This window comes from Mytilus californianus, unplaced genomic scaffold (assembly GCF_021869535.1).
Source record: "Mytilus californianus isolate M0D057914Y unplaced genomic scaffold, xbMytCali1.0.p SCAF_15, whole genome shotgun sequence".
Classification (NCBI taxonomy): Eukaryota; Metazoa; Mollusca; class Bivalvia; order Mytilida; family Mytilidae; genus Mytilus; species Mytilus californianus.
This window is the reverse complement of record NW_026262637.1, coordinates 19,747,997-19,767,717: the sequence shown is the minus strand read 5'-3', so window position 1 is coordinate 19,767,717 and position 19,721 is coordinate 19,747,997. Positions and strand designations below refer to the sequence as shown.

The following is a 19,721-nucleotide window of genomic DNA, read 5'->3' as shown; positions in this document are numbered from 1 at the left end:
ATATAGAAATCTTAAAAACAGGAGGGCACATTTGTCGGTAGAAGTACCTGTTTTTGTACTACCAAACTTCCAGGAACCAGTTCCCTCTAATTTGCAATTAAAGGTATGTTGAATTATTCAGTACAACCCAGGATAAGGTATAGTTGTGACATGAAATGACTGTCAATTTATTTGAACTTAAAGTCATATGAAACTTTAAATTTAAAAAAAAAGTTGGATATCTTTCATATACTTGAATGGCTAAGTTGAAAACAAGAGTACGTGAACATTCTTATAAAAAAATCCTTTCTATTATCAAAATCTTCATAAATGTAACTGCTATTGATATATTGTCTTCCCGTACTCTTAATTCGCTGATATTTGTCTGGGTGCAGTGACCTTAACTACAAGACCTCTTCTTAGAACTCCAGCCATCGCACAGTGCAAGTGTGAGGGGAAAACTTTGGTGAAAGAATGTAAAAAAACATGAAAACATGTAAACAATGAATGTTAGCAATCGTACCACATCTCCTTATATTTATATGCAGTGGAAGGTAAACAGTAATAACTGATTCTTAAAGAACAAATTAAAGACACCAAATCATTTAACAAATGTTCAGGAAAAGTCTTATTAACAAATGGGAATGCATGAAAAATATGAAAATAAATATCATGGCTCTATCAATCCACTTATTTTTCACGTGCTCCACATGGTCATGATCTGGTAAACTTCAGCAAAATTTGTAAGTTAATTAGCTTGTGATCAACAATCACTGTATGAAATAAAAATTGTCGAAAATACGTTAATAGATTTGTAATAAATGTATAAAAATGTGCATATAGGACTTAAATTAGTATATATGCATGCATTGGTTTAATAATTTCGATAACATTGTAATTACAAGAAACTTGTTTCATATGACTTTACAGCAGATTCCATTGAGTGTGTAGCCAAAGGTAATATCTTTGGTTAGCTTGCTTGTTAGCTGAACCGTGAAGTCATTATTAGGTCAGGTATACTACCCTCCTTTCGAAGTAGCATAGTCCAACAGACAGATCGATTGGTTTTCTGTCGGACAAGTCTATTCTTAAAGTAGGGTAGTTTACCTAACCTAACAATGACATCACGGTTCAGCTAACAAGCAAGCTAACCAAAGATATTACCTTTGGCTACACACTCAATGGAATCTGCTGTAAGAAAAAAATAGCTATAAATGTTTGAAACTTGAGAATTTAACCTAGAAAGCAATGGGCTTAAAATTAGTGGTTTTATTCCTTGATGTCTTTAGAAACGGGTTTCATCAAGTTTAAGGCTGTATAATTTCCCCCCAAGGTTCATCTTATGTCACCAAAGTGTTCAGATGTTTGAGGTATTTGTCATTTTGCTTAAGGTCCATGATAGTTGTAGTTTCAGGGCTCAAAAGAGGGGCCAAAGATACCAAAAGTCACAAGTCGAAAATAAACTGACAACGCCATGGTAAAAAAAGAAAAAGACCAAAAGACAAATTACTTTAAACAAAACACAACATAGAAAACTAAAGAATGAGCAACACGATCCCAACCAAAAACCAGGTGTGATCTCAGGTGCCCTCGAAGGTAAGCAGATCCTGCTCCACATGTGGCACTCGTCTTGCTCATGTAAATACAAACCTGGTGATAAGTCTAATTCAGTAGGTCACATTTGGGGAAAAGGGGATGGGATTGTGTTTATGACATTTGGAAAAAAGTAAAATAACAAAAATACAGAACTCCAAGGAAAATTCAAAAGGGAAAGTCCTTTATCAAGTGGCAAAATCAAAAGCTCACACACATCAAACAAATGGAATACAACTGTCATATTCCTGACTTGGTACAGGCAAATTCCTTATGTAGAAAATGGTGGATTAACATATCCGTCGTGAAACAGATATTCCATAACGGTCAACCAACTTAATTGTTGCATTTGCTTTGAAGGCATTGCTTTTATTATTTGGTACAATGCTAACGTGTATAAGAAAAATTAAGTAAAAATTATAATTTATGCACACAAATTAAAAAAAAAATTATTCACTGAAAAAGACTTATCTTGGATCCCAGTAATGATATGATGATATAACTTTCTTCCTCTTTTTTCGTATTTGTGGATGTGGAAAGAGTTTATGATTGAAGGAATTTTTCAAGTGAGATTTCTGGTCAAATGATTGAAAAAGATAATTTACAGTTTCATTACAATCAAGTTGTACCTGAAATCATGTTTCAAGATTTAATTTTGTTTGAAATTAAATTTTGACATGGTACTTATTTATGTAAATGACTGGTCATTTCTTAGATAATAATACCTTTAAGTTTATAATAATATAAATCCCATAGTCAGTCCCACGGGTGGATAACATTAAATATTATATAATTTTATTTACCATTCATTTAAAAGTAGATCAGCATGAGGATTTGGGTAGCCACTGTATTTAAAATTAGCTGCTGGTCAACAATCTAAAGTCATAATGACCAAATATATCAAAGCTTGATCAAACTTTAAACTCATTAAGTTGATCTCTAAATTTGAACTTAATTATAGTTATAATTTAACGGCAGAGCATAAATTTCCACTGTTTACATTTTAGAGAGGGCTTATGCCATAAGGTTAAATGCCAGGATTAAGATCTGACCATTTGGACGTCTTTGAAGATAATTTGGGTACTCTGTTTTCAAGGAATTCAATTAAATTTCAAGATTTAACTTTTCATTTTCAATAAGAAAGTCATATGTCCAAGAAGTTTAATGTATTATTTTTCTTAAGATCTATATAATATAAAAATATGGATAATGGCTTTTTAGAAAAGATTAAATTGGCTTTATGTATGAAGATTGAAAGGTATCATAATTGAATGGAATTCTTTGATATACACTGGACATTTCAAGCTTAAAGGTCTCATATATACATAGATATAAGAAGATGTGGTATGAGTGCCAATGAGACAACTGTCCATCCAAGTCACACTTTATAAAAGTAAACCATTATAGGTCAAAGTATGGTCTTCAACATGTATATATATATTATACAAATTTGTATACTTAGGGCTTCTGAGAATTAGGAGTTAGAGGACCATATTTTGACAAAAGAATTGACTTTAATTTTACCTATAAATTACAATATTTAAAAAATAAAAAAAAATTGGGGGGGGGGGGGGGGGGGGGGGGGAAAGGGGGGCACTCAAAATGTCTGAATCCACACCTGCAAATATACCAGTGCTTTAATTAGCTCGTTAAGTTATCCCTCTCATGTTTTAACTTAATCAAGTACTTATACAGATTGATAACTTTACTATAACATTTTAACATGGATCTTTTTAATTTATTATCAAAATATTTGTCTTGTATGATTATACATGATTTTTACATTAAATATGTTTACTAGAGACTAAGAATACATATATAGATATGATTTTTTTGTTTTTTTAGAAGAATAGAAAATGAATAATACAGTTGAACGAAGTTTGAAACAGTATAAAACTGACCGAGAATAGAGATTTCAAGAGTCTTTTTTATATCTGGCCTCTGAAATTGCAAAAATAGTAAAATTCTTCGTGTCTTTCAAAATTATTTAATTATATTAGTAAATGAATATGATGATATTATCTGGACATATTGTGCAGAAATTTCACTGGTGATGTCATTATGATGTCATGATCCAACTTTGGATATTGGCACATCTGATCTAAAATGACCCAGTAAGATGAATTTATGTCTAAACAAATTAAAATCTTCTGGTTTTTTTGCCGGGTTGGAGAAGTCCAAAACTGGCGTATAGTATGGTGATTTTTGGACAGGCGAGCAGGCAGGTGGACGGGGAAAAAGTGTGTACCTAGTTTTTGTAGTCAACTCCTCCTACAGTTTTTAATCCAGACCCCTGAAACTTCACAGGGAAATTATAAATAATTGAAAAAAAGATAATTTATATAACAAAAATGGCATCAAATGACAGAGCAAAAACTTTTCCGATTGAAATGATATTCAGTTGTAAAATATTGCACCTACATAATATTACTGTTTTAAATACATTATCAAAATAATTTTCTTGTATGATAATTGATTTTCAATAAATATTTCAAATTATATTTGACCAGACAAGCATTGGTCCAACTACCCTTTTGTTAGATTATCTAAAATGTAAATAAGCAGCAGCTGCCAATCCTATACACAGGTGCAATGGTCATTCTGCCAGCCAGGTGGAACATATTTAATTAACATATTGAAAATCGTTATTAGTTAATAGATTATTTCAATGATAAATAAATGAAAACCATTGGATGTAAATAAATTAACAATTATAAGTTATGTTTTATGTCTCAAAATTCTATTTTTAGGATTATTAGTCAAATAACTGAGCTGCCTGTTAAATGTGGGTTCTTGATCATAAGTAAAGAAGTGATTGTCACTTGACAAATGCCAAGTAAAAATCTGAATAGTTTGGTCAAGTATTTTTTTGGCTTATAACTGATTGTTGCTTGCTTAACATCCAGTGGCAAATAGTTCATGCATATAGAAGACTTTCAAATTCATGCATTTTCCCATAAACTTCCCATGTCACAATGCTTATGTTATTACGTCACTGTAAGAAGCCATTGTTGGATAACTTTGTTAACGCTGATTGACCTTGGGTAATGGGTGTAACTCATTCATAAAAAAAAACTTGAGATTGGTGTATTCAGGACAAATGCTGGTTTATTAAAATGCAAGAGCATCTATATAATTCTTGTTTAATTCTGTGTAGACCTTAATGCAATTTGACTGCAAATAAACAAAAAGACTCTATGAACAGTTAGTTATAGCTATCACCATTATTTGCTCAAAATGCTTTTTTAAGGAATTGAGCTTCAGTATGCATTTATAGAGACCGTTTAAATGTTCAAGTTAATTAAGTGCAAAGAGACCAAAAATATAATTGTATTAGCTGTGAGCTTCAAAACTTAACTTTGTTGTTTGTGGTTTTTTGTGTTGTTGGGGAGATGTCTCATTTGACTTAAACCCCTCATCTTCTGTTCCATCTCTTTAAACAGTGATATGTTTTTGCTTTCTATTCAATAATGAAACTTTTTTCTGAAGGCAGGAATGATTTTTATATAAATTGCAAAAGAGGCAAAAAATAACCTGTAAAATACCAGCAGCCTGAAACATATACAGTTTGGTGGTGGAGATGCAAGGATCCATGACTGCTTCAGTTAAAAAAGGATTCTTTTGCCAGTGACACTTTAACCTGTTACTGAGCAAAAGGATTACCTAAGATAAAGAATTACAGGCTACAGACCCATAAGAACTTGACACTATAAATTCCTATGATAAATACTGCTGTTATTAAACTGAAAAGGAAGTGTGAATATTATGTAATAGATGACAACTTATCCTAAGGTAAATATTGCAGTGTCATAGTGAAGGATAAGATAGAGCAAGAATTATTATTCTATCTTAAAATTTGGCAGGTGACTAACATTCTGATCTTGACAGTTTTCCTGCTGAGGATCAGTGGTTCTCTCCAACCACTCTGGCAGTTTTCCTGCTGAAGATTGGTAGTTCTCTCCAACCACTCGGACAGTTTTCCTGCTGAAGATCGGTGGTTCTCTCCAACCACTCAGACAGTTTTCCTGCTGAAGATTGGTGGTTCTCTCCAATCACTTTGGCAGTTTTCCTGCTGAAGATCGGTGGTTCTCTCCAATCACTTTGACAGTTTTCCTGCTGAAGATCGGTGTTTCTCTCCAACCACTCTGACAGTTTTCCTGCTGAAGATCGGTGGTTCTCTCCAACCACTCTGACAGTTTTCCTACTGAAGATCGGTGGTTCTCTCCAACCACTCTGACAGTTTTCCTGCTGAAGATTGGTATTTCTCTCCAACCACTCTGACAGTTTTCCTGCTGAAGATCGGTGGTTTTCTCCAACCACTCCGTCTTCCTCTACCAAAAAAAGAACTGACCTATGATAAATTAGCCAAGAGTCCTGAAAATAAGTGTTAAACTCCAACAATCAATCTGTATTAATTTGGGTCAGTAAAAATGATCTACCACCTTCAGAGCTTATGTTCAGCTATACTCTTATAAATGATCTAGTATTCTAATATCGACTTTTTGTTAGTCCAAAAAAGAATTGAAATAAACCAATGGTAACAGGTATCACTGTTATGTTCATAAATGTCCTTTCTTGGTTCTTACTATTTGTCATATGCATACAGATCAATGCATATTTGAGTAAAATGAAAAAATTTTGGTGTAATTCCCAAACATTTTATGGTGTAGCCAAATCTAGATTGAAATTAACAAGAAAAGTGATTGTTGATTGCTTTGAGATACCATTGGGCAACCAAAAATCAAAGGAAAATAAAAATCTGTTTTGCTTCATTTTATTTAGATCATATAAATGAATCTTAAGATATCTCAGTGCTTTCATTGTCCATTGTTTTTAGTTTCATACCTATTTGCAAACATGGTCAAATGTTATTAATTTCCTTTCTTATATAAATGACTAAGATTTTTTCCAAAAATGGGATATGAAAACAATAGTGTTTACCAGGTCCTGTAGGTAACAGACTGTACTACACTCTTTTGGATATAAATATTTATCAAGCAGTCATTACACTCTGACTTGACTTGGTCATAAGTTAATCTATTTCTATTGTTTCCAGAACACTTATATGGTCAAATGTTTGATTTCAGGTGATGACATTAGCTGATAAAAAGTGAATACAATCTTATCTTCAACTTCTGTCATACACTGTTCTATGGGCAAATGTCACAGATGTTTCTAAACATCTACTTGAAATTGATATAAAATGCTGTACCAAAATTGTTTATTTCCATTTAATGTGTTCACAAAGAGTATTTTACAATATTGGAATTATTTTAGACAACAACAAAAAAAACAACAGTTATCAAATATACTACAAAGAGAAGGGTATACTACACTTGATAAAAAACATTGACTCTGAAGAAGGCTATTTGTTCAGCCAAAATATTTGTCAACATGGTTTTATAACATCATCTTCTTATATTACCATCTTATATTAGATACAAATTATTGGAAAATAACATATCTGGAAAATTTTATACTATTTTAAAAGACATGTACAGAAAAAATGAAATGTCGGTGAAAGTGGGTAATGTACTAACGCCATCTTTCAGCTCGCTAGTTGGGGTTAGGCAAGGGGATGTTCTAAGCCCAAATTTATTTAAGCTTTTCATTAACGATCTGCCTCCAAGATTTGAGTCGAGTCCAGATGCTGTTTATATCAATGGGCGTAGAATTGATTGTCTTATGTACGCCGATGACATTATTATATTATCAAACACTAAACAGGGTCTGCAAACCCGACTTGATAACCTGCAAACTTATTGTATTGATTGGTGTCTAGATGTTAACTTGTCCAAAACAAAAGTTTTAATTTTTAACAAGTCTGGAAAATTTTTGAAGGAATCACTTTGTTTAGATAATGAGGCTATAGAATGTGTTAACAGATATAAATATTTAGGGATAGTCTTTACTTCCAGTGGTCTTTTTCAGCAGGGGAAAGAAGAGCTATTCAAAAAGTCCTTAAAGGCAAAATTTAAACTACAAAAATCCATGTCAGCTTGTAATCCAAGTATTGATACTGCAATCCATTTATATGATCACACAATAAAACCAATTTTATTATATTGTAGTGAAATCTGGGGTACCTTTAAGATTAACTCTGCTGCTTGCAAGAAAAAAAGTGATTATCTATTTGAATTAATTTACATAAATGATTATTTGGAAAAATCACATTTCAGGTATCTAAAATATATTCTTGGTGTAAATAAAAAAGCCTCAAATTTGGCAGTGTTATCAGAGGTTGCAAGATTTCCTCTTTATTTTTCTGTCATTATATCTATGGTAAAATATGTACACAGGCTTAACAAATTGGACGATGGGTTACTTTATGATGCTTATGTTTGTAATAAAATTTTAGATGCAGGAAACATTAATTGTTGGTATTCATCTATGAGATATGTCCTTCAATCACTTGATATACAAAATTTGAATACAAAGCTCAATAGATTAATTAAATTTGTAAAATGTAAACTTTGTAACAGTTTTAAAACATTTTGGGGGGTCAAAAGATCTGATACCTTATCACAAGGTAATAGTAAATTAGAAAATTATTTCAACCTCAAGACTGACTTCGTAAAGGAGGCTTATTTATCAATTAAAGATTTTAATATAAGAAGAGCTATATGTAAATTGAGAATAAGTGCACATGATCTTAAAATTGAGAAAGATAGGTATAGTAAAAAATACATAGAGAGAAGTCAGCGTCTATGTCATCACTGCCTATCACATGGATCAAATTCTATTGAAGATGAGACCCATTTCACAGTAAGTTGTCCTTTATATAACGAACAGAGAAAATTATTATGGGATAAAGTAAACAGTTTTTGTAATAATTTTAAAGAATTACCCAAGGATAAAAAATATTTCTGGCTGTTCACAAATGAGCATTTACCAACTCTTATGTGCCTAGGCAATTATATAATTAAGTGTTTAGAAATAAGATCCAGGTGGATACAAAATATATAAAATTATTATGCAATTATTGTTAATGTTATGTAAGACACATGATGTGTTAGGCTCTGATCCTGTCCAATATATGATAGTATTATATTAGGATATAGTTTTTCTTTTTTCCAATCATATTGTGCTTAATATTGTTGTAAATGATGCCCTTTATGGGTTCTTGATTAGATTAATAAAATTCTTATCTTAGTACTGTTGTGCAAATTTTCAGACTTTTATAAATATTATGAGGAGATGCACAAAACTGACACGTCAATGCTGTATGACTAAAGATGCAGTCCTAAAACTGTGCTATGCATATAGCTCTTTATCATAGTTTGACTGCGTGCAAAATTTCTTCTTACATTTTACCAGTATTAGATACTTCCCTGAGGGTGTTAGTATCTATATGTACTGTGATATTATGGTTAATGCTTAATGATAGCCTTCAATAATTTAGAAGGGGGGTTTACAGCAATTTGATCTAATATTATGTCAATATAGCATGAGAAATGCAGGATATATGCAATGACATTTAATGGCATTAATATGTAAAATACTAATAGAAACAAAGGATGCCATAGTTATCTCCTCCATTCATGGTCAAGTGAGTGAATTATGTATATAAGGTAAAAATGAAATGTGCATTTTTAAAGTTAAAAATATAATACTGACAGACGGTACTTATATAATGCTACATCATGTATTAATTTCTCCGATTTAAATGTTAATGAGAAATTGATCTGAGTGAGTTAGCTCATGGAAATGCTATCATATTGAAGGACTTTGTAATTGCACCCTGTAATAGATTATAATTGGTTTTATGAAATATTTTACTTGATTTGATTGTAATAAGTTTTCATTTGTGAAAGTGTGATCTTATTTTGAGCTTTTGCTTTTGAAAAAATGAAAAAAAACTAGTTTCCTGCATAAATTACTGCATTTACGGTAGTCAATCTCTCACAAAACCTAACAAATACATAAAGTTCTGTATATAGAAGTACTGATTTTTTAGACATAATAATTCCAACAAATTTAATTTGAATTTATTCGTTCTTACTTATAAATCATTTTACTTTGTTATGTCAGAATTAATGTATTTAGTCAAAACATGACCGTAATGATAATATTTAAATAGTACATAAAATAAAGACAAAACATTTCAGTACATATGTTACCAATCTGTATACTGTATTAAGTCCTGTTGACATTGACTGTATTCAAACATATTTTAGGTCTATAAAAAAGTCTCCTAAATACCTCAGTCTCCTATGCCTCTAAGTTAAAAATTACACTTTCTAGTCCAGTTGACATATTTGGTATGAAATTTTAGTATAAGTGATTTTCTCACATATCTTAAAAATCTGTTAGATGATGAATTTGATGTTGTCCTTTGGTACCTGGTAGTTCTACGACTACCCTACTCCACTGAAGACCTAAATTGATATCCAAGTTGGTTTGTTTTTTATGATTTCAGGATAATGGACCTGCAACAAGTTATCATTTAACGATAATTAAATTCTCTTTTTAATATTGCTAGTAATATTTTGCCAACATGTACAGAGATTGCGTGTATTCATTTAAACTGTACTGCCATGCATAGCTGTTGGTTTGGAAGATTTGCCTTCTAAAAAACTATATACAAATGTATTTTCTGTATTTTTGATTTTTAGAATTTTTCACTGGTAATAGCAAAACTAACATGACTAAGGTCCAGAAATGTCCAAGTATGTAATCTAGCTTGAAAGTTGGTTGGCGTTTATATAGTGCCTTAATAGTCTTGTTGTGTCAAATTTTGAGAAAGTATAGAATGTAGTAAATGTTTTTACTGTGTAGAGATTTATGTAGGAATTTTAATGTGATTTATTCATGCAGTAATTAAAATGCTTAAAATAAATTTTAAAGTTTAAATTGATTTCAAGATATAAATAGACAGGGTGGAAGAATAAAATGTGTTACGATTCATTAAAGTTGTTTACTAATTGAAGGAAATAAATGTCTTATTTCCGTGCTATTTCGGTAATTGTGTGACCAACTATTTGAAAGAATTCTACTTAACTGATTGTCTGTATGAATTAATTTTATTGTCCAAAAGCTAGTTGTTCAAATTAAAAATAAAGAGGAAATGACAGCAAATAAGTAAACTAAAAAATTTGTATAGTTTACATGAAGATAGTTTCAGATTTCTCTGAGGACACTGAATAAAAAAATTCACATTCTACAGAAGAAACTTGGATACAAATTTCTTTGGTAACCCTGATACTTCAGCACAAAATCAACTTTGATTGAGTAAACAGAATTTAAAGAGGACATTGCAATACAAATGAGGACATTTCAACAATAAAAGTGATGCCATTGAACTAGGAACATGGCAATATAATACATGTATATTTCATACTAGACAATGCTAAGTCATAATTAAAAAGAGAAATCTGCAACACTAGTTTTCACTGGGAACACTGAAACACAAAGTCTCATCTACCCTGGTATCTATGATGAGTTTATCTACAAGTAATTTAGAACATTATCACACAATGTCTAACAGAAACTGAGAACAATGTAACACAAAATCTGTTTTACCAATATCTGAGAACAATGTAACAAAGTCTGTTTTACCAGTAACTGAGAACAATGTAACAAAGTCTGTTTTTACCAGTAACTGAGAACAATGTAACAAAGTCTGTTCTACCAGTAACTGAGAACAATGTAACAAAGTCTGTTTTACCAGTAACTGAGAACAATGTAAGAAAGTCTGTTTTTACCAGTAACTGAGAACAATGTAACAAAGTCTGTTCTACTGGTAACTGGAAACAATGTAACAAAGTCTGTTCTACCAGTAACTAAGAACAATGTAACAAAGTTTTTTCTACTAGTTACTGAGAACAATGTAACAAAGTCTGTTCTACTGGTTACTGAGAACAATGTAACAAAGTCTGTTCTACTGGTAACTGAGAACAATGTAACAAAGTCTATTCCACCAGTAACTGAGAACAATGTAACAAAGTCTGTTCTACTGGTTACTGAGAACAATGTAACAAAGTCTGTTCTACTTGTAACTGAGAACAAAGTAACACAAAGTCTGTCCTACCAGTAACTGAGAACAATGTAACCAGGGGCGTAGCTAGACATTAAATGATCTGTAGGAATAAATTGTGGTAGGGGGTCTTGGGCAGAGCAGAGGGTTCAGGAGAAAAGGTTATAATCATTTCTAGTAAATGAAATACCCCCCGAATATAAAATGGTCTTCCCCTAAGTTTTCCATTTAAATAATACTCTTTGTAAACTATTGTTCATATGGTATGTGCATAAATCATGATCGCATTACAATAAAGGACATTTGTAGGTGTCATTATGACCTTTGCCATGAGGTCACAGTCAAATGTTATTCAGTTTTGTTGTCATTCAGATGGCAATTGTTTAATATGATTAATGTATTTTCTCTAAATTTATAACATTTAAAAGGCAATATTGAAATATTATAAATTTATAAAATATAGTCCATTGTTTCCTTTCTATTACTAAGTACACTATTTATTGTGAATTTACATATTTTCATTGGTATAAATTTTTCGTTGATCGAAGAAAAAATTCTGTTTTCAGGAATGATTGATTTCATGGCTTTGAAAAATTCTGCTTTACAAGTCGAAAGAAATCTTATATTTTTTAATTGGAATTTCACCTATACATGTACCAACGAAATCCATGAAAATAATTTCCCCACGAATGATAGTGAGTCTCGAGTTAATTTTTTATTTGGATGTTTAGTATATATATGGTATATATCCTGCAATCCCTGCTCAGTGAATACATTATTAATGATGATTTTTGTTCTTGATATTGAAATGAATAAAAGCTAGAAGATATACTGAAGTTAAAGTTTTTGCAAAGTTGAAGCTAATTTACGTACAATAGCATTTATAATGCTTTAAAAATATTTTTTATGCCCCACCTAGGGGCATTATGTTTTTCGGTCTGTGAGTCCCTTCTTCCCTCCGTCGTCCGTTCGTCCGTCTGTCCCGCTTCAGGTTAAAGATTTTGGTCAAGGTAGATTTTGATGAAGTTGAAGTCCAATCAACTTGAAACTAAGTACACATGTTCCCTATGATATGATCTTTCTAATTTTAATGCCAAATTAGAGTTTTGACCCCAATTTCATGGTCCACTGAACATACAAAATGATAGTGCGAGTGGAGCATCCATATACTATGGACACATGCTTGTTGTGTCCAAATTTCAGTTACGATTAAATATTACAGTTGTTAGCTGCACTTAATTGGAAAAGGACTGTGTGACTGTATGTTATTTGGGTTTTCTTTTTTTCAACAGAAAATAACAGGTTTGATGTGTCAAAAAACTACAGTTGTTTATTTAAATTTCATACTATTGCATTTCATCTAAGGAACTGATGTTAAAATTCAAAATAAACATTCCATCTATTGAATAAAACTGTCATGTTTTAGCATCCCCTTTAATTATTGGACAAGTACAACAGATTTTCTGTTACATAAGGTTGTCTTTTTTCGTCACTTGTAGACTTTGACACGCAATTGACACCAGCATATCTGTAATTTTCTGTGAAAAGATTATGTGGAAAATTGTATGTTTACACAGTCGAAATTTCAAAACAGATAAATCTTTAGTTAAATTTATTCAGAAGTTTGAATGGGTTTTCTCTAATTGATCACAATTAAATAAGTTTACACCAAGCTGTGACATTCGGTTTCCCTTCTTTCTCGTTTAAATACTAGGGACGTATAAGTAAAGCAATATTATATGGAAATTATCCAATTTTTTTTTTCTCTTAAAATGATCAGTTTCATGTTTACTATTGTTGTAGGTAGCAATTTATTCTTAATTAAGTGGATCAAGTTTACCGTAAAGTGAAAATAGAATATAATTTATAATTCTGAATACTGGTAGATACGTATGTGGTATGATCACAAGTGTTCCTTTTAAGCTTTTAATGGATTATTCATTGCCTCAGAAATATCTGTATCAAAAAGGTATAAAGATGATTTGTTGGTTGAAGAGAGAAAGACAATGAACCCCTAAATGAAGAATAATTGAAAGATGAAAGTAGGGAAAATCAAAATTTTGTGAGGAATGACTAAGATAAGTAAAGAACTTGGGGATACTACCTGTAATATATCCCAATTCCCCTTAAATTCATGATGGTTTCAACCTTTTTTAGAAATTGAAACATTTTTATACATCTTTCAATCACACTTTATTCTATCATTGAAGATTATATGTAATCTGGAAAATATAGAAACATATGTAAATGATAATTTGGAAAAGATAGGAACAGATATAAAAAGGTAATTTAGAAAAGATAGGAACAGATATAATCAAAGTACTGAAGTACTGAACATCGGATGACCACAAGTTCTTGAGGATGGTCAAAAGCACTTGTCTCAGAAAAAAAACAACATATCTCTTTACCTGAAACTGAGGTTAATGTACAGAGATATATTTTTTTCTAGACAAGTGCGTGCGAGTATGATGAATAAATGACAGGAAATTCAACTTCACCGTAATAACTATTATATTGTAGTGATACAAATCAGTATACACTGATTTGTTGTTATATATTATATTAAAATAACAGTAACATATATATATGATTTGCATCCGTTTGTATATCATTCTATTCTACTGTTCTAATAATAGTGCAATGCAAGTGCATGGTGGACACTTTTCTGTAAAAATTCGATTTTTCTAAGATTGGATACGAGTAGGCATTCATATTTTCCCGCAAAAACAATTACAGAGTTACCGGTCCTGTCGCAAAACGTTCTTTGAGATATTCTTCCGCATGCTTTAACACAATTTTTCGGTACGTGTGCATTGATATTATCAATGATTTTTTACTTATATATATATATCTAACTACAAAACATTTTCACATTATTAATTTATGTTGTAAACAAAAATATTTTTATCAGTATTCATTGAAGAGATGTATTTATATCAAATGACAAGGAATGTTATTTTGCACTCGTTTATGTGCGCATATTTATCATGTTTATAGATCGGTTACAAACCCAAAACTAATTTACATAATGGAAATCTAGGCGATAGCAATACATCGGAGTGACCTCAAGGTCATCGCGATGTAAAAAGGTAATTTAGAAAACATAGAAACAGATATAAAAAGGTAATTAAATTTGGAACAAATAGGAACATATATAAATACTATGGATTCATAGTTATTAGTGTTGACCACAAATTTAAATGGGTTTATTTATTTGTGTTCCACGGAATAAAATTTTTCTGTTAGATCTATTTTGACTTTGGTAAAACCACGAAATCAAATATCCATGAAAATACAATCATTGCTGAACTCCACAATAATAAATATCCAGGAAAATAAATGAATCCACAGTAATACCAACATATATAGTAGTTAAGTCTTCCTGTACATATATAAAAATAAGAAGATGTGGTATGAGAGCCAATGAGACAACACTCCATCCAAGTCACAATGTGTAAAAAGTGAACAATTATAGGTCAAGTATGGCCTTCAACACGGAGCCTTGGCTCACACCGAAAAGCAAGCTATTAAGGGCCCCAAAAAAACTAGTGCAAAACAATTCAAACAGGAAAACCAAGGGTCTAATCTATATAAAAAACTAGAAACGAGAAACACTTATAAACCACATCATTAAACGACAACCACTGAACAACAGGTTCCTGACTTAGGACAGGTGCAAACAAATGCAGTGGGTTTAAATGTTTTAACAGGCGCCATCTTTCACCCTAACCTGAAACAGTAGTGTAACATTACAGCATAGAAAGACACACTATAAAATATCAGTTGAAATGGCTTAACTCGATCAAAAAGTCATATTAACAAAAACAAGTAAACATACACTGAACAAATAAAAAGACAACTATAACCTGGGACAAAATGGTGTTAAATAAAATAACGTACGCAGGTAAATTTAAATATAATAATTTTGTTGTTAGTACGGAAATATTTTTTACAAAATAAATAAATTTGTTGTTCATAGTACGAGTACAGAAGTAAAAAATTTATCATCATGCTAAATACTTTTCAAAGGTGGTACATTAAAAATAGTGAGATGAGATATAACACAAAAAAGTAAAAATTGAATAACAAAAATCCATTACAAATTGTGTCAACAGGTCAAATTAACATGAAAGTATGATTTGCCAGAGTACTGGCAGTTACTGAAAGCTAGATAAAAGCCAAAAACAATTAATAATAAAAAATCATGTATCAGAGACTGAAATCAATTAAAACACATCCCAGGGATTTAGTGTTTTAACGCCATGGACAGTCAAAGAAGACATGACGTGCAATGCCAAAATAAAAGTATCGACAGGCAGTAGGATAGTTAGGATTTAACCTTATAATAGATATGTATCATGTTATATATAGATATAATAAATTAACAATAAAGAACAAAAATATAATAAACATGTGAAAGTTCTCTCACAGGCAAACAACCCATAATTGTAAAATATAAGGGCATATGTGTTTTCTTTTCCATTGTAGATAATATTACAGTTTTACTCATGTCTGTCCATTTGTCATTCCAAAATCAAACCGTTGTCCATATTAATGATTGTTATAACACAACATTGTTAAGCTGGAATTTTAGAAATAATACTTCACATCTCAGAACTATTGAAGAGGGTATTCAAAGTAATAAAAATGCAAAAAGAGGTTAAAAGTAATAAAAAAAATATCTGAATAGAATCTTCTGCCTTCTGTTGCATATATGATGGAAACTTTTAAATGTGGAGTACATGAAGAAGAAAAAATCTGCTTTAGGAAAAAATCTGTGACAATTTAAAAAACCCCAAAAGTGATTACATCTGGTAAGATGAGCCTTCCTTGGCAAATGATAGGTTCAAATTTCATCCTAACTATTTATTTGTGTGAGTAAATAGATTAGCACATCCAAGGTCAATTTTGTACTGGGATCTTCCAATTATGTTGGAGACAATCGGAACAAAATTCCTCAGCAATTCAAAAGAAGTAACAGATAAAAGATTGAATATTAATTGCTATTAAATATCACATATATCAAGTTAGATTTCACAGATTATAATGAATGTGTTGAAATATTTGCTCAAGTGTCTTCTTTAATAACATACAGATAAAACATACCTTTCCCAAGATGAAAAGGCAAATATTGAAAAATCAAGTGAAAACATGGAAGGTGAATGAAAAAAGTGCTTTAAAAAAAAAAAATAATGGTTATCTCCCCTTAAATTGGCTTTTTCCCACAAATAAAGAAAAATTGCATCAATTCTAATATATACTGGTGAATGGTTTATGGTGTATACATTTACTCGATATTTCTGTCAATAATATTTCGTAACAATTGCTAATTGCATCTTCATGGTACATGTAATAGAACAAAGATTCATCTGTGTACTGGTAAACTATACTGTATAACTTGTCATGTTGAATGCATGTTTTCATTGTTTTAAATTGACTCAGTGCAGGGTTTTTTCTTGTTTTTTGTTTTACTTTAATGACATATAATTAGTCTAGAATGGTTTGTGCACACCTGAAACCAATAAATGCCACCACGTTTTGTGCCTTTACAAATCAGGTTATTGGGACCATTTTGTTGTTTGTTATTGATTACCTTTGTTTTGTCCGTCTATTTTTTTTTCGGAGGAGTCAGGTGTTGGTGTGGTCAGTTGTACTGTACAATATTATTAGTTAGTCCTGTTATCTATCTGTTATCTATTTATTATCTATCAGTTATCTATCTGTTATCTATTTGAAACTTGTATTTAATGTATGACAAAAATTAAGAGTAATTGTGTACATTCGTGAGGAGTAGTTATAAACATCAATCAACGAAAATTAATTATTCAATGGATTAAATTGTGAATATTTTAATTTCAGGTCTCTTAACAAGTACATTAAATACATTTGATGTGTATGCCTGTGACGGAGAAACATTAAAAATTAAGTGTCCCTATAACACGATGATCAGCATTCAGTTCTCTCAATATGGCCGACAAGTTCCCAGTACTCAACTGTGTCCAACAGAATCAACAGACAGTAATCTGTGGGAACCAGAAAATACTAATTGCCTTGCTTCTACCTCATTAAGGGTAAGTATGAAAACACAGAAATGGTGAAACAGAAATGAAACATCATGAATTAACTTCATCATAGAATGGCCCTAAGGTTAAGGTGACCTCGATTTCATGGTTGAGTAATCTTGGTTAAGTTTCAGGTTGAAGGTGATTTGTTTTGAGGAATAATATTAATATCATAATGTCATTTCACTACAGAAAATATCAAGATATTCCTATCAGCAAGGATCTTTACTACCCTAAATAAGTATGCTTGATATCACAGAAATGTCACTCAAAGTATGAAATGACCTCAATTTCATGGTTCAGTAATCGTGGTTAATATTTTGGTAAAGTTTAATTTTAAAGTAATCAATGTGAAGAAAATATTTCATGTCAATTTATGTTCACCACAGAAAACATCAAGATATGAAATGATTTAATTCAATTTCATGGTTAAGTGATGATATTAAAGTGAGGTAAAATAGATCATGATGTAGCTACAGTTAATACAGATTTACCAGGTCTACAGTAAGAGTAGTTTGATCAAAGTTTACTGGGTAATGAGAACAGAGTAGTTTTAAATGTTAATTATTCAATCTCGAGTGAATTTCATTTTGAACTGGTGACTATATAAAAAGAAATGATTCTGGAATAAATCTCAGCAGTTTATAATATAAAGTTATTGTTGAATATTGGTTAATGATTTTCATATTGCATGAGCATATGATGGATAATATTCACCAATATTCATGTAATAACCCTTTTAACAAAGCTTGAACAACTGTTAAAATTAAAAGGCATTACTTACACTTTACTATTTGAAAATCATGCAAATCAAGCCAAAACAAAAACCTTTTTTCTCAAACAAATAAAATCAGAAATACATTCATGTCATATTTGACATACAAATGCTTTAATTAATTCTTTCAAAAACCATATTGTCACCAAAACTGAAGTTTTAGTTCTTCCATGGAATTTTTTCATAGGGAAGGTTTTCTTGCTGCAAATTTGGAATGATTATTTTATATTTGAAAGTTTATACTCACTAAATCACATATAAGTTAAAATTGACTGGATAAATATAGCTATTTACCGTATTTTGTATTTTGTCAAGATGAAATAGTCTTATTCAAAAGAGGATGTTTGTTCTCGTCACATGTCACATTATAGATGTTAAAGTCTCATTAGCAGACCTTAGTACTCTGTTGACGGGTGACAATGATCCTTTAATAAAGAATCCATTTTTGACAATTGTCATATAAAATTATTTATGAAGAAAGATTAGATCAGGGGGTTAAGTTCTCTTGAATGAAGCTTTTCGTACCTGCCTCACAAGGTAAACTTCTTGTCATGTTTATTTCAATACAAAATTTTGAGGGTCATTGCATTTTTTGGAATTATTCAACGATTTGTGAAATTAGGTTGTCATAACATGTTATGAACAAAATGATATCTCGCCTGTAAGGTGCAGCTTGTAAGGTAATATTCTCAACTGTAAAAAGATAAAAACTTAATGAAAATGTAAATATAAAGATTAAAAACTTTTGAACATCTTTGTTTGAATGCTAATTAGCAAAAGGTGAATAGAAAGGTTCATGCTTGACAATTAAACAGTATTTTATATAGCCATGATCAAAAGAACAGACGAACTTCCACCTGTGAATATATAAGGAAATTAAAAGATTTTATTGAGTTAATTTCGAGGGCAAATAAACATTCTAATATCTATAAAATTCCACAGAGTATCTGTGGAAATCATAAATTGAAATTAAACTGATATCTTGTTTAAAAGCTCTCCAACAACACTTTGTATTGAAGAAATTTAAATCATAAATTTAATAGGCATTCTTCAGGGTTTAATTTTCTTGCTTTGACCTAAGATCAAAACTGAGAAATGAGTTAATATTCACTTATTTCAGGGGTATATACTACCATATAGAAGTTAATTCCATTTCTGGAAATAGGTCAGGTCAAAGTAATTCATAGCCATATGGTGATCGATTGTACAATATAGGAATATTTACATTACTGTGACAAATAGCCATTAAGCATAACTCACAATGAAAATTCACCCATTTTTTCAGCTACTCTTGCAATAATCAGGAATTGTGTGTTCATGGTTTACTCAAAAAGAT

At 30.9% G+C, this 19,721-nt stretch overlaps 1 protein-coding gene and 1 long non-coding RNA gene across 2 annotated transcripts in view; both read left to right on the top strand.

The window, feature by feature from the left end:
* LOC127725880 (uncharacterized) overlaps nucleotides 1-19,721 on the top strand; it is a 75,031-nt gene that overhangs the window by 16,551 nt on the left and 38,759 nt on the right. The window lies entirely within an intron of this gene.
* Nucleotides 1-19,721, top strand: part of LOC127725597 (protein eva-1-like) — a 68,956-nt gene that overhangs the window by 13,633 nt on the left and 35,602 nt on the right. The window contains exon 2 of the mRNA XM_052232683.1: nucleotides 17,408-17,619. Within this exon, the coding sequence (XP_052088643.1) occupies nucleotides 17,408-17,619 (212 nt within the window). The remainder of the gene's footprint in view (nucleotides 1-17,407; nucleotides 17,620-19,721) is intronic.